Source organism: Hemitrygon akajei, chromosome 3, assembly GCF_048418815.1.
Source record: "Hemitrygon akajei chromosome 3, sHemAka1.3, whole genome shotgun sequence".
Lineage (NCBI taxonomy): Eukaryota > Metazoa > Chordata > Chondrichthyes > Myliobatiformes > Dasyatidae > Hemitrygon > Hemitrygon akajei.
The window spans coordinates 168,824,300-168,839,862 of NC_133126.1; the positions used below are offsets into that span (position 1 = coordinate 168,824,300).

Here is a 15,563-nt window from a genome sequence, read left to right on the forward strand (position 1 = left end):
ATAGCAACAAGATTCTTACCCTGTGAAGCAATGTGCTGCTGTTATGACCCACGACTCCTTCACGAGGACACCACCACACATGACATTTCCACTCAGCTCTAACAGCACCAACCAAGGCCAGCTCCCAGGGGCTGCGACGTTGCCACCAACTATCTTCCCCATGGCGACAGTATCATTGGATCTTGGTGCCCTCCGACCACAAATGGCTGAAAGTAAAACATTTCTCTAAGAAGATCCAGCAAGACAAAGTTTGGAAGCTGCAGCCATGAACCATTGGATGGCTGGAAGGATATCGGAGCGAGATGGAATGAGCAACTGAAGATGCTGATGGACTGCTGGCGTTTGTCTGAAGGGAACAGGAATGCAATTGGGAGGAGGTGATTTTGCACTATTTTAGTCTGATTTGGAGAACTACAATTGGCTACATTGGAGGTAGGTGTTGCATATTGCAGTTTAGATTTGTAACACAGCCGAAACGAGAATTGAGATAAGATTTTTTTTTCATTTTGGTATGAATAGTTTACAGGTAGATGGAGGGAAGCAAGATGTGAGCCACGCATCCAACCCAAGGAAATCCATAGCTTACTCCTGTTCCTGTAACTTAACAGTCTTTGCAAGTAAACAAAAAATCTTAAACCCTAACTATAAAGGGAGGTTACATTAAGTCTATTATTGATCTATAATTAATTCAGATGCTTATTGTTTATATTTTGCATGTGACTGATAATCATTCACCAAATTCTCGATTACATGTGAGTTTGTGATTTATGAAGTGAGCAGATTCCATTTAACCAATGCTTTCCAAAGCTCAGTATTTGATTCTAGAAAGAATACAACTACATTCCTGTATTGTTACTGTGGGTGATTGAATTTATACTTACGTTTTGTCTCCGAGACTAACTGAGAGTTCTGACTTTTCAGGCTACTTGGCCCGGCTGTAAATAACAACAACAGCATTATTACAAATTTAATACTGATTGAAAGTATTGCTTCCTGTATTTAAGCAGTATTTACTTAAACTATATTATTTTGGCAACTTTGTAGTCTCCCAAAAAGCACACTATAGAGTTAATTCAGAAGTGTAGATGTTGATTTAAAGGCATCAGCTAAATAATAGTCATTCCTTACATATAAACCAATACACTCCACACCTTTAAGTCCCTAGAATAGAACTACACTCAGTGGCCATTTTATTAGTTACCTCCTGTACCTTATAAAGTGGTCACTGAGTGTACGTTCATGGTCTTCTGCTGCTGTAGCCCATCCACTTCAAGGTTCAACCTGAACCTATTGTGGTTCAGAGATGCTCTTCTGCACACCACTGTTCCAACACATAGTTATTTGAATTTTCCTGGCCCTTCTCCCCGACCTCTCTCATTAACGAGGCATCAGAATTGCCACTCACTGGATCTTTTGTTTGTTTTTTTGCACCATTCTCTGTAAATTCTAGACACTGTTGTGTGTGAAAATCCCAGGAGGTCAGCAGTTTCTGAAATACTCAAACCACCCCATCTGACACCAACAATCATTTCACGGTCAAAGTCACATTTCTTCTGATGTTTGGTCTGAATGAGGCTGAACTTCTTGACTATGTCTGCATGCTTTTTTTGCTTTGAGTTACTGCCCCATGATTGGCTGATTGGATATTTACATTAATGAGCAGGTGTACCTAATAAAGTGGCCACTTGGTGTACTTTAGTGAGAGATCCATTTAAACTTACTGCACTGAAGTATTCTCATGCGACAGTACTCTTGCATCTTTCTTAGACAGTTCTCCTTCAGATCCCCTTCCTGGTGGCAGTAGGCTCGATAATACCAGCAGGCTTTACTCAGCTCCCAGTTTCGCATGGACTCAGGTTCCAACAACTGAGCTTTCAAAATGGAGTCACAACTGGGCTCAGAAGGAGGCATGGCTCCCAAAACTAAAAAGCAAACCAATAGTGACATGAGATGCCATAAAGACTAACGATATTTGAACAGCTACTACTCGGATTTTACTATGAAGGATCCTCCCTACAAAAATGCAAAAGTACAGTTGATAGTTGTTTAAAAATCTATAATACAGTGGATTATAGACAAATAAATTGGCAATAAATATCATGCATTTCTAATTTTAATCATGATTCTAGTCCAGAATGTAGAACTATCAATCGGAGATGGCCTATTCATAACATAAAGTTTCAGTTAAAAATTAATGAGCTTAATATTACTAATGCACAGAAAGGATAATTTTAAATACCAGTTTTATAGTTGGCACCCCCATTGGTTGCAGTGGATGTGTCAGTCAGGTACTAAACTGATAAACTCTTGACATTCCATTTATATATGCGACAGGAGTCTCTGAAATTGTCCTCAAGTTACCAGGAGTCTGGTAGCTCTGAGATGATTTCAGAGTCAAACAGCAAATCAAGATCCATTTTGTAAAGATGTGAATGATAAGGGAATGTGGAAATATCGGTTTTAAACGTGTACTGTCTGATCGCAGGGGCTGGTAGGAGTTTGGTATTTCAAAACGTAGTGATGATCAGGAATGCACGTGCAGTTCGGGGGGCGAAGGATTGGGGTGGGATAGTGTGTGGGAAACACAGGCCGAGGCCAAGTGCATGCATCCAAGCAGCCTCGACAACAGTCCAGTCCAGACTGATGTACACATGCGGTGTTGCGTCTTTGCATACACCTAACTGTGATCTGTCCTCTGGAATCCAAGGGCCTCAGGGTCGTTGGAGTCACAGATCGTAAAAATAGCTCACATTAGGAGAGTGACTGATCAAACATCTGTGGCACTGAGACAACATTTTCTATTTGGGTGAAGCCTGCTACCCATCTTGTTAGTGCAGTGCCTGAGAAATACAAGCAGTAAGTTGGGTAAAACCTTCCTGAGGCTGTCATTAGACTATAAATTTCCCACATGTGCCTGGTGCTGCCCGGACACTCTACTCCTCCTTCTCAGACAGAAGTCTAGCCTTTTGCAATTGATTGACAGAGCCAACCTTTTTGGTGCATGGGGGCACCACCCATATTTATTCACCCCGGTTACTCTTCAAAGGCTGCTGTATCCATGGAGGCAATTCAATCAATGAGTCACCAATGCCATCCATCGATCACTTCCAGCACATTTCAATGAGTAAACGTCATTAGCTAGAGACATGAGAGACTACGGGTATGGGAGTCTGGAGCAAATAACAAACTGCAAAGGAATAGCTGATGTGACTTTCATCGTTGCTGACGCAAGTTCATGACCCAACACACTGACTATCCATTCACCTCCACCGAGGCTACTCAACCCACTGAGACCCCCCCCCCCCCCCCTCAGCAGCTTGTTTTTGTTTTGCTTCAAATTCCAGCATTTTCAGTCTTTTGCATCTCCATGTTACATTTTCTGGGGTTTCACCTACCACACTGAGCTGTCTTGTTGCCACAGTTCTTAAACAGACATGTTGGGCATTGGCTGCATTCTTTCCAGTGGAAATTCTGTTTCCTCAGCACTTCATCCAGCATTAATAGTGCATTCTTCGAGGCTGCTTCCAAAATTATCGTACCTCTGTTTGACAACTCTGCACAAAGAAAAATTAGCTTTTTATGCCAATATGATCTGATTAATTTCATTAATTACTTAAAACTATTATGGCTGGCAGTATGTAATTATTATGCTCTATGCTGATACAATTAGTTGTAATAGTGACTGAACTTCAAAAGTATTTAGTACTGTTTGAGGATGCTCCGAGGTTATAAAGGGCAGTATTGTGGTACAAATCCCTAAACTGTATTTAGGAACTCAACAAGTCAGGTGGGGAAGAAACAGTCAATGTGTTCGGCCAAGTCCCTTCCTCAGGACTAGGCCTGAAAATTCAACTATTTATTCCCCTCTGTAGCCTGACTTGCTGTGTTCCTCCAGCATTTTGTGTGTGCTGCTCACTGAAGATTTAGTGGAATATATCCCTCTTCAGAAACTCTCTCAGGAAGAATACAGATCCTGGTTTTCAGACATAGATCATGGACCGAAGTGCTTGTTCCTGTGCTTTACTGTTCTGTTATATTAAAAGTTTTCAATAAAAGGCACCAAATAATGTTAACTTGTGCTTCCCTTTCATCAGGTTCGTAGCTACATTTTTGTCACACATCAATGCATTAAACCACAGTTTTGGATAGCTTTACCCCAAAAATTTGTTATTTCTGGATGAACAAATGGTACTATTCAGCTGCATATAAGGTCAGTCTCTTCTATAAATCTGTGTGAAACACAACACATTGGATAAATTTTTGCACAGTAGGTGAATTAAAGGTTATGGGGAAAAGGCAGATAAGTGAAGATGAGTCCACGGCCAGATCAGCCATGATCTATTGAATGGTGGAGCAGGTTTGATGGGCCAGATGGTCTACTCCTGCCAGTGACCCAAACTGACAATATCTGACAATAGTGCCACACAATACCTGCAGCCTCATGTTAAATGTTGGTCCTTCATAGGTACACACAGAGAGTGGCAAGTGTGTGGAGCTCCCTTTCAGGGGTGGTGGTGGAGACAGGTACATTAGGGGCATTTCAAAAACTCTTAGATAGGCACAGGGATGATAGAAAAATGTAAGACTATGTAGGAGGGAAGGGTGAGATTGATCTTAAAGTAGGTTAAAAGATTGGCACAGTGTTGTGGGCCGAAGGACCTGTATTGTTCTATGTACTGTATTCTCTGTTCTAAATCATTAGGCACGCTAGCCTGATCCGAAAAGCCTGACGTTTTTTAAACTGCTCAAAAATCAAACAATACCACGTCCGTTCTCTCTTCTCAGACACCTCCCTCAACCTACAAGCTGCAAATTTCCCAGCGAGCTCCGTGTTTCCTTAATTTTATTTTAGAAGTGTACATAAACCCTTTTCTGTTCCCAGATGGTAATTATTCAACAATGAAGAGGTTTACTTTTCACCTCAGTTCCTACGCGGTCTTCTACGTTTGCGTATCCATCTGAAATTAGGGTCCTTACAACAGCCGCAGAGGCTACATATCTGATTAATTTACTGTGGGGGGTGGGAGAGCCCACATATTTTTAAACACTGCTGCTGCTCTCAGGGCGTTGGCACGATGTTTGTATCTGCTGCATGCTCGTCTGCGTACAGTTAGGGTAATGCTTTGAGATGTCAGCCGCATTGCCAGATTTAAAGTAGTAACTAACATCTACCAAATTTCTCCACATTTTGTGTATGAGCACAGGCAGCAGCCAGCTTCTGGTGTGTGAAAACGATTGCTTTTAGTCCTCCCTGCAAGCATTAATGAATGCGCATTTAGGTGCGTGCACAAATAATGCAAGTGCAACTTCATAAACACAAACTATAAATAATTATCTATCAATGCACAGGTTAATTTGGGTCAGTGTGTACGCATAGCATCACATAATCAAGGATAGTCTCACCTTCCAAGGCACCGGACGACAGTCTGTATACATCTCTGCTCAGTGGAACAGCCAAGCTGATGTCCACAGCTAGTAAGAAATACAGCAACATCCCCCTCATAAACCTCTGTATAAAGTTTGGTTCAGAATTTCTTTCAGATCACTTTTTAAAACAAACTGTCAAGACACAGGCTAAGAAGTAGGTCTGATTTTTTGTTGCTGATGTTTCCTTTGGACTGGTTTAGCTGACAGTGAGCAGTGCAGAGTTTTATACATATAGGCTGAGAGGGAGCAGGAGTTTCCCATGAATTACAGACAAACAGTTGAATTCATTACTGCAGTTTGTGGACCTGCCTGATTGTGGGGTGTCTGTCCGCCTCTGAATAGCTGCATTGTGCTCTGAACACGGCCCAAACAGCAGCATCAAAGCTAAACTAATGATCAAGAGCCTGGGCGCTCACATTGATCATTTTCATGCTTTTGTTTTTGAGAATAAAATATTGTCAGTTTGCATCACTTTTGTCCAAGGGAATATTCTGTCAGAAAAAAAGGCAAGCAAGTCATTAAGCATGCTAGCCTGATCTGAAACACACATATACAATTAATTACTAGGAGGTGGACTTCTTTAAGGAGGCACTTCAAATGAACACTCAAAGCATTTTATATTCCAAACTTTACATAATAACCAAGATTCAATAGAATGACTAGTTGGTAATCAGAGTGATTTTCATGGAAATAATCAGAATGCTTTGAAAAATTAATGTCGTGGTTGAATTTTGTTACTGTTTGAGCTTTCTAGAAGGCAAACTTATCTGAGTGATTAAGGGAATAGCTTTTAATCTCACATATTTTACAAATCCCAGCTGGTGCTTAAAAAGTTAACAGAATGCTCTTCAAAGATTTGCTGCATTGCAGTATTTTGACAAGTTGTTCCCTTTGCAGGTGGATGTTGAGCAGGGGTTTACATTTTTCTGCTGTTATGAATAATCATTTTCCATAAGCAAGTTATTAAGTTCTCAAACAAAATTGATGGTGTTCCATGGGCCTCACTGTTGCTGTACAATGCTCACAAGAGAATAGATTAAACTCTATAGGTGCACAGCCAAAAACAATATATTAGACTATTGGCAGCTTTTGTCCTTGACATGTATGTTTGCTGTCAAAAGATAATATAATTATTTCTACACTGATTTGACATGCTTGCTACCCGTCGTGATGCACCGCGTCATCTTCAATCACTAAAGCAGGTCTATGTAAATCTGACGTGCTCCCATCGTGCTTGAGAAATCCGTTGACACAGGCGCAAATTTCCTCCAAGCCAATGTTCTGTATTTGCACTAAGGTGAGATGAGTACGCCCTACAATGAACTGCAGATTATTTACAGCAGAATTTCATTAATCAATTCTTATGTGCAGAGTTGAGAGAGTTATTGATGTAAGCCAGTGTAAAATGAGGGTGATGTGCCAGGTGGCTTAAAATGAGAATACAAGCTTTAAAAAGCCAAGTTTGATAAAAATATTTGCTCGGTAAATTGCTGGAGTAATGATTAATGGGTTAGAAGTTGGCTCAGTGAGTGGGGGATTAGGGAGATTGAATATGCCCTGGAAATTATTTTGTGAGATTTATCAAACTTCATTAAAAGTTGGAGTATCAGACATATCAAAAACAAGAGTTTTTTTTTATATATGGCAGATCCAAATTCAACTGCTCTTGCAATGAAATTCCATGTAACTACTTTCCCCACAATGGCAATTTACCAGTCTAAAAACTGTATGTCGCTTGGACTCCACCCAGATTATTTACCTTAGCTGAACAAGACTCTTTGCCAAGGTCAATAAATGGATCCATTTTGTGGAGCAGATAGTGGCATGAAAAGACTTTAGGTCAAGTTTCATATGGTCAACCTGACAGTCAGAAGAAAAGAATTTTTAGACTTGTGTGGATATTGTTAAGACCTATAATATTTGCAGCAATTTTAAAATACTTTATTTTCTATTTATAACATTCATAGTCTAGATGTCCATCAACCCAATTTGGAAAGGAGATACAAGTTGGTAAAGAAACTTAATTTCCTTCAAATTTCTCTTTCCCTGTATACAAAACATCGTGGCATCTATTATTCCTTCCAATCCACATTATTTTACAATGAATTTTTTCAAGCTCTATATTGTCAAAGTGTTGCAAAACTTTGTTGAGATTAACTTGTTAGAACCGCAGCTATCACCTCTGAGTCTATGATCCGCCTACATTCTAATTCTACAGGAATAAGCGAAGGCAATATTAATAATACCTTTCCACATTCTAAGTGCATCCTTCCTGAAATATAGCATCACTCTTAATTAAATCTAGAATATTGAAATAGTTTGAAACTATGCATTTTCTTATCAATGAATACTTGCCTAAAATAGCAGACCTCTCTTTCCACATTTAAAAAAGCCTCTGGAAGAGATTAGCAAATATGTTGAACTGGAATTTAATCTTTCATTCCTGTAACAAGACCTTCAGTCAGGACAAGTTGAAATAACTGCATTGCAATCAAATGGAAAAGATTTGGCAATGAAGTCAATAAAAAGGAAAATCCAGTAAGTTGATGCATGTGATCACTGGTTACTGTTTTTGCTGTTTTCACTGCATTCTTTCCCTAATATTATCATCAATCAGCTTTCTACAGCTAGTATTTGTTTGATATCCCCCTGCATAAATCAAAATTTAGAAAGGGTTAGGATATTTGCTTTCACAAAGTCTGGTGCCCCTCACAAGTCAAAAGTTGCAGTAGCTCTTTACAGGTTTTTGCAAATGTTGAACACTAAGTAGACTGGAAGAATGCATCAAAATAACACTAATTTGTTTAGCTCAGTATCTGGAGTACAAACATTAAAGTAATTGCATATCATAACACAAAACAAGCAACGCTATGATAATAAAACATTATTGTTACTAAGTAACTGATTCTTGGAAAGTATGATGATGCCTTTGAATGGAATATGCAATGTTAAAGAAGGCAATATGGAATATTTTGATTGCCATTCTACATACATATAGTATACATACATACATATAGTATGTATATTCATATATACTATACACATTGCATATTTTACACACACACACACACACACACACACACACACACACACACACACACACACACACACACACACACACACACACACACACACACACACACACACACACACACACACACACACACAAACATATATATATTTATTCACATACACCTGCTGAGTATCTCTGACTTTATTTGACACAAATATATACACAACTGCTCTGAGAAGTAGTAGGTGAGTATGAAATTTACTTTTAGCCTTTACAAAATGGCCTGCAATGGATTGGCCACTCTTTTCCATTCACTGTGATTCCAAATCTTCTTTTTCTTGTTAGGCTCATGAAAAATAAAGTTATCATTTGTTCTGTCTCTGTCGATCTGATTAATATGGTTTTTTTCTCTTGAGACTTTTGGGGTGTATTTATCCGTATTCCAGTCACCAGGGCTTTCATTCCATACTTGAATTTTAAACAATGTTGGTAAGCAAAACTCCATGGGGAGTTACATTAATGATTTGGAAACTTCCTCTACTTTTAGTTAGATGAGGAAAAACGGAACACCAGCACAGACACAAAATGGAAATACGCAAAGAGGAAATATTAGAAGGGAAAGTAGAGCTGTAGGGTAGACTTACAAGATTTGCACTGGATGTTGAAAACCAGCAATGATGCCCAATTACAAATACTAAATGGTTTTACTGTTATTAAGCTAAGCAACAGCATATTTTGATTATTTGGGTATATTTTACAAAGTAGTGCACCGAGTGCAGGGACTTGTGTGACATTTGGGAATTCGATGTACACTGCTCCCTTCAGTAGATTGAAAGCCACGGAGGAGACACAACATTCTCAGTACTAATCTCACTGTGAAAATCTCCATGTGTGGGCTCTCGTGTTAACATCTATCTTATGATGAAAAACTGTCTCAGGCTGGAGTGTCTTATTATCTGGAATATTCTTTGTATTTCTTGGATTTATATCGTTGCTAAGCAGCACCTGGTTACATATTTAAAATTTTATTTTGCCCAGTTTGTGTCAAGGCTTTCATTCAACAATTCATCATTAATGTACCACATTAGATACTAGCAAAAATAGACTTTTTACATATTTCTGCTGTTACTGTGGCCCATTTAAATACTACAAAAATACTTTTATGATTATGTTGCTAGGACTAAGAAATTTATATTAATTTGATTAGGAGAGAAAAGCTGAGCCACAGTTAATGGTGATTACTAAAATTGTTAAGAATAGTGACTTTAATAGAGGAAATCAAAAGATAACAGAATAATAAATTCAACTTTTCCTGAAAAAGTTGAAAAGTCCTATAAAATGTTCAAGGTGGGTGAAATAGTAGAGGGAATAACTCTTTGAAGGATGGAATATATTTGGAGGGGGGGGGAGGGAGGGCAGGGAAGAAGTTATTTGATTGAAGATGCCAAAGAGGTTAACAGGAGTATCAGAACTCAAGAACTGAAACATTTGTTCAACTTGTTAGTATAAAGTAATTGGTTATTGAAATCTACTTGACAAAAAATAGCCAACTCAAAGAAATAGCCAATAGCATCAGGAACAAGACAACATAAAATAAAACTCTTTGCAGTTCTCTGGATTTTTTTCTCTAAACTCTCACTATCACACTGCTTTACAAATTCCAGCTCCAATACAATTTTTCTGCACGAGCATTTTGCTTTCATGGTTGAACTCACGCCGTCAGCAGCACTCAGTTTATCAAACAGTTATTGGACAATGTGAGGCCACTCCAGCTAATATCAAAGACAGAGAGTTCTTCTATGTTAAGGAAACCCATCAATGCAGGATATTCACAGCATGGGTTGTCCTGCACACTCCCTGGTAATTAAAGATGATATGAAAAGAATAATCGTCTATTCTAATTTAAAAGAGTTGTCAGCTGATGTCATCATATATGCAATTGCAATCTTTGTCAATTGTGTTTAGCCTGAAGAAACCATTGTCATAGGCAGAGCTGCATTGAGAAATGATGTCCAGCTTGGGAGTTTCTGCAAGAGTACCTAAACTTTGATCCAAAAAAAACTTTCTATACGGCACTGCTTTAACTTTTGTCATGCTGTCTGTATACATAAGCTCTTCATCATTCTCTTAATATATTCTTATTGGTGAAAGTCCCTAAACAACCACTAGATATAAATACATTTTTTCTTTCTTGTTTATACTCAAGAACAACTTCTGTATGTCTATCTGAAGATTAAATACAGAATCATGGAAACATTGGTATACACAACAATAAATACAAGAAAAAGGAAACTATAAAATTAAAGCTTCACAATACTAAGATTTCTGGGGTGTACTTTCTCCTCTATATTCTTTCAAAGTAGGAACTAAACCCATAAAATAGTTCAGCAGATTTAGTAAAAGTATCTTATATATATTGTATCGTTATGGGAAAAGTTTTATATGTTTTATCTAGGTTTCATTGTTGATCATTAAAATTTACATTGAAAAAAATAATTGAGGAAGTTGCTCTTATTCATTCAGTTCTTGGATTGGTTTCTTTATCCAGAAATCACATGCAAAAAGAACTCACACATTTTTGGCTGCAGCCAGAAAAGGCATCGGTCAACTAATCCCATTTATCACAATGCATGCTTAAAATTATGCCACATAGTTTTCTTTCTTCAAATCCCTTTGACAAAGAGAATTAAGATTGAGGTAATTTAGCTCAAAGAAATCTTTTATATTTTTCATAATTTTCAAATAATAGGAGGACTTAATGAGAAAATTTAGTCAACTGACAAATGCTGAAATCATTGAACAGGTTGAAGTTGAAACATATATTTTAGTTGACTGTGGAGCCAGATGTGGACCTAGTCAAACAGTAGCAACTTTGGAACATCTGCATCATATTTCTCCTGTGGGTATTGAGGCAGTGGCTTTATGGAGAGGGAAGTTTCATTCTAGAGATAAAATAAGTTAAATATTGAAAGATTGGTGATAAACAACTCTATTTTCCAGTTTTACCCTGTGTTAGGAGGCAATGATAAAGAAGCTGAAAGAACGAAAATTAAGGCCAATGAGAATATACAGGGCGCTCCCATTAGTTTCATCCAGAGGTTTTCCCTTTAATTTCTTTGACATTAAATTCGAACAAGACCACATTGTCACACCTCAAATGCACCTAAAAGTTCACTTCACAATTGTAAAATATTGTATTATTTCTATAGTAACCTTAAAAAGATATTTTAGAAGGTGAATGATATTTTCTTTTCATGACACCAAGTTCTGACTCAATTCATACCAGCTAAAAGTGGTGTTTACTTTAAATGAAGCATCTATCAGCAAGTGTGTGTTTTTTGGTAGTTTTAAAATTGAGCCACACCAAAATAGCATTGGATTCTAATTTTAAAAATTCCACACAGTTCATGATTAAGTTTCTGAAGTGGCGAGGTACGACCCAGAAATAGTTGCAAAGACATTCATTCTTCAATTATTGTTGACATGGCGCTGCACAAAACTCGCAACGTGGCACTGAATGTCTGGGTACATATCATAGGTCTCAGTTAATAAGAAACCCGAGGCTGGAACTTGTGAAGTACTAGAGACACATCATATATACATCTAAAGATTTCTGTCATCGGGCAATACCCTTTTGTAGCACTGCTATTAGAAGTGAGAAGATGCTATTTCAAAGGAAAACTGTGGTTGGGCAGTTTCAATGCAAACCAGGTGTGCACAGCAGAAGTGAGGAGAAACAGCAGTGCCCATATTTTGAAGTCCTTATCCTCACAGAGTTTACAGGGATCAGCCTCCATGGAGCAAAATCTCTGCAGTCAAAGGTTTTTCATGGTTACTTTCCTAGATTTGTAGAACACCCATGCATGAACTGCTGTGCTCAGTCAAGGTGTTAGGCACATTCAGCCTCTTGGGCTCTGGGGCTCTGGGACCTGAATCTGATTGAGACACAATAGAATGCAGATACTGAAATATGAAGCCAAAAAAACAACCCAACAAATTGCTGGAGGAACACAATGTGTCAGGTAGATCTGCAGAAGGAAACTGCCAGTGAACATTTTAGGTTAATACACTTTGTTTGGAGTTCTATTCAGCAGTTTATTTTTAGGTCATTTTGCTGATCAATGCCACATTAGGAAGGTCACCGATCCCCTATACTTCTAGTAAATGAACCTTCTATACATTTTTCTTTCAACAAAGAATTTCAGTCAAAGCACTTATGCATTCTTCAGGACTACATGCACCAAAAGGTATGATCTTGGGGTTTAAGACCAACCTTGGCTTCTCTGGCTTTGACTTCTGTCCACACACCATGAGTTCTCAGGCATTAGAGGACACCAGCTGTGCAAAGTCAAAGAAATACTGGCCTCGTACAAAATACATCAAGAAAAACTTTACACTTCACCATTACTTGTTCAACACAACCCTTGCCTGAGCAGCTAAACCAGGACAGAGGGTAGAGAGCAGGAGAGGAGATGGAGATGAAATGGTGAGAATTTGAAGAGAAGGTGGAGAAGTCATGGAGAGGAAGTGGAGTGGACATGGAGAGGATATAGAGAGAAGATTGAGAGAACATGGAGAGGATTGTGGTGAGGAGCTGGAGAGGACATGGAGAAGAGGTGGAGAAGATTATGGAGAGGATTATGGTGAGAATGTGGCGAGGAGTTGGAGAACAGGTGGAGAGGACACGGAGGATGAGCCCTAAATGGGGACCAGTCTCAACCAAAACTAGTGCCAGGTGTTTGGTTCATGTTATGTGGCAGAGGAGTTATGGCAACTTTCTGGATCTGTGCACTCGGATTCAATTTAAATTACCTGAATATTCTCATACACTTCACTGCCCAGTTTTTCCAGTGTGAGAAGAACTTAGCTCCCCTCGTCTGTAGTGATCTATTCACACTGGCAAGCGTTCACAGCTAATATTGCTCTGGTTACCACAGGTTTTCAGAGCCCTACCAGATACATCATCAAAGTCTGATGCCATGCCATGTCCACCCTCTTGGAAGATGTTCTGACGTCGGCTCCCAAAACAGAAATCACAGGGTCACTGGAAGCTGCAGAGATCTGCGCAGGTGTATCTTATTCTCCCTTTCAAAGTGTGCATAAAGGGTGTTGAGCTCATCTGGGAATGAAGCATAACAGCCATTCATGATATTAGGTTTTGCTTTGTAGGAAGTAATGGCCTGTAAACCCTGCCAGAGCTGACGTGAATCCGATTCCATCAAACTTCAATCGTAATTGTTTGTCTGCAATTAAAATAGGCTTTCATAGGTCATACCTAGACATCTTGTATAGTTCTGAATCTCCAGTCTTGAATGGCACTGATATAAGCCCCAGCAGATTGTGAATCTCCTGGTTCAGCCAAGGCTTTTGGTTTGGGAGTGTCTGGTATTTTCTCGAAGGAACACACTCATCCACACGGGTCTCATATGACAACTGTGGCATATTCATTCAGATCTGAAGATAAGTCGCTAAATATTGTCCAGTCCACTGACTCGAAGCAGTCCTTTAAGCGCTCCTCCACCTCACTTGACCACAGTTTCTTGGTCCTCACCACTGGTGCTGCTGGTCTTTAGCCTCTGCCTGTAGAGCTGGGAGTAGAAGTACAGCCAAGTAATCGGACTTTCCAGTGTGGGCGTGGGATGGCACCTTAAGTGTTCTTGATGGTGGTCTAACAGTGGTCAAGTGTGTTGGCTCCTCTGGTTCGACAAGTGATATGTTGGTGGTTGTTCAGAGACTTCTTCAAGCTGGCATGGTTGAAATTCCTGACAGTGATAGGAAAGGCCTCAGGGGGCACCATTTCATGCCTTCTGATTATGGTGCTCAGCTTCTCCAGTGTCTGCCTGAGGTGAAAGGTACACCGCGCTGTACATTATTAATTGTTCAACCTGAAATGGAACTCTGTCTCTCTTCCCACACATGCAGCCTAACCCACTAAGTATTTACAGCATTTTCTGATTTTAACTTAGACTTCTAGCATCTGAAGTTTTTTTTTATTTCTAGTGATTAATCTTATCTAAACAAATTGCACCTTGCATTATTGCACATTAACCTTTCAGGGCTACTGTGAATTTTACTGAACATCCATTTACTCAGAGTGTAATCATGATGTGATGACTACCAATAGTACAGCCTCTCTACATGTGTGGTTTAGTAATTTTGCAAATGATATGAAGATTGGTGGTGATGTGGATAACATAGGTGACTGGCAAAGAACATAATGGGATGTAGGTCAGTTGCAGAAATGGCAGGTGGAGTTTAACCCAGACAAATGTGAAATGTTCCACCTTGATACATCAAATGTAAAGAATCATATACTGTTAGGGCAAGAAGGCATATGGCATGCCTGCCATTATTAGTCGAGGCATTGAGTTCAAAGGTCAGGAGGTTACGTTGCAGCTTTATAAAACTCTAGTTAGGCTGCAACTGGAGTATTGTGTACAGTTCTGGCCGTTCCATTATAGAAAGGATGCTGAAGCTTTGGAGAGGGGGCAGAAGAGGTTTACCAGGATGTTGCCCAGATTAGAGGGCATTTGCTATAATGAGAGGTTGAACAAACTTGGGTTTTCTCTGGAGTGGTGGAGGCTGAGGGGAGATATGATAGAAGTTTGTAAGTTTATGAGAGGCTTAGGGTAGACAGACAGTATCTTTTCCCCCAGGATTGAGATGTCTAATACCATTTAAGGTGAGGGGAGTGATTTTAAAGGAGATGTGAGAGGCAAGTTTTTTTTACACAGAGTGGTGGGTGTCTAGAATGTGCAGTCTGTGGTGGTGGTAAAGGCAGATATGATAAGGACCATACGGGGACATTTAGATAAGCACATGAAGGTGAGGAAGATGGAGGAATATGGGCATTGTGTAAGCATGAGGGATTAGTTTAGTTGGCCATTTGATTACTAATTTATTTGGTTCAACACAACATTATCAGTTGAAAGGCCTTTTGTTGTGCCATACCATTCTATCCTATATGTCTACAATGAACATTTGGGATAATTATTAATACAATTGGAGAACTATCTTTTATTTGATTCCTTTAGTTGCAGTGTCAAAACAAATTTTGTGAAACCTAATATTGTCTAATATTTCATTGAAAAACATCCAAAAAAGTGGTCAATGTGAAGATAAA

General features: G+C 39.1%; 1 protein-coding gene across 1 annotated transcript in view; it reads right to left on the reverse strand.

Moving 5' to 3' along the window:
* The window catches only part of prss56 (serine protease 56), a 39,604-nt gene extending 34,001 nt beyond the window's left edge, over positions 1-5,603 (reverse strand). Inside the window, exons 1-5 of the mRNA XM_073041268.1 lie at positions 5,404-5,603; positions 3,396-3,554; positions 1,722-1,922; positions 882-935; positions 20-206 (exon numbers count right to left, since the gene is read on the reverse strand). Of these exons, the coding sequence (XP_072897369.1) occupies positions 20-206; positions 882-935; positions 1,722-1,922; positions 3,396-3,554; positions 5,404-5,503 (701 nt within the window). The 5' untranslated portion in view covers positions 5,504-5,603. The remainder of the gene's footprint in view (positions 1-19; positions 207-881; positions 936-1,721; positions 1,923-3,395; positions 3,555-5,403) is intronic.
* Between the last annotated feature and the right edge of the window lie 9,960 nt (positions 5,604-15,563).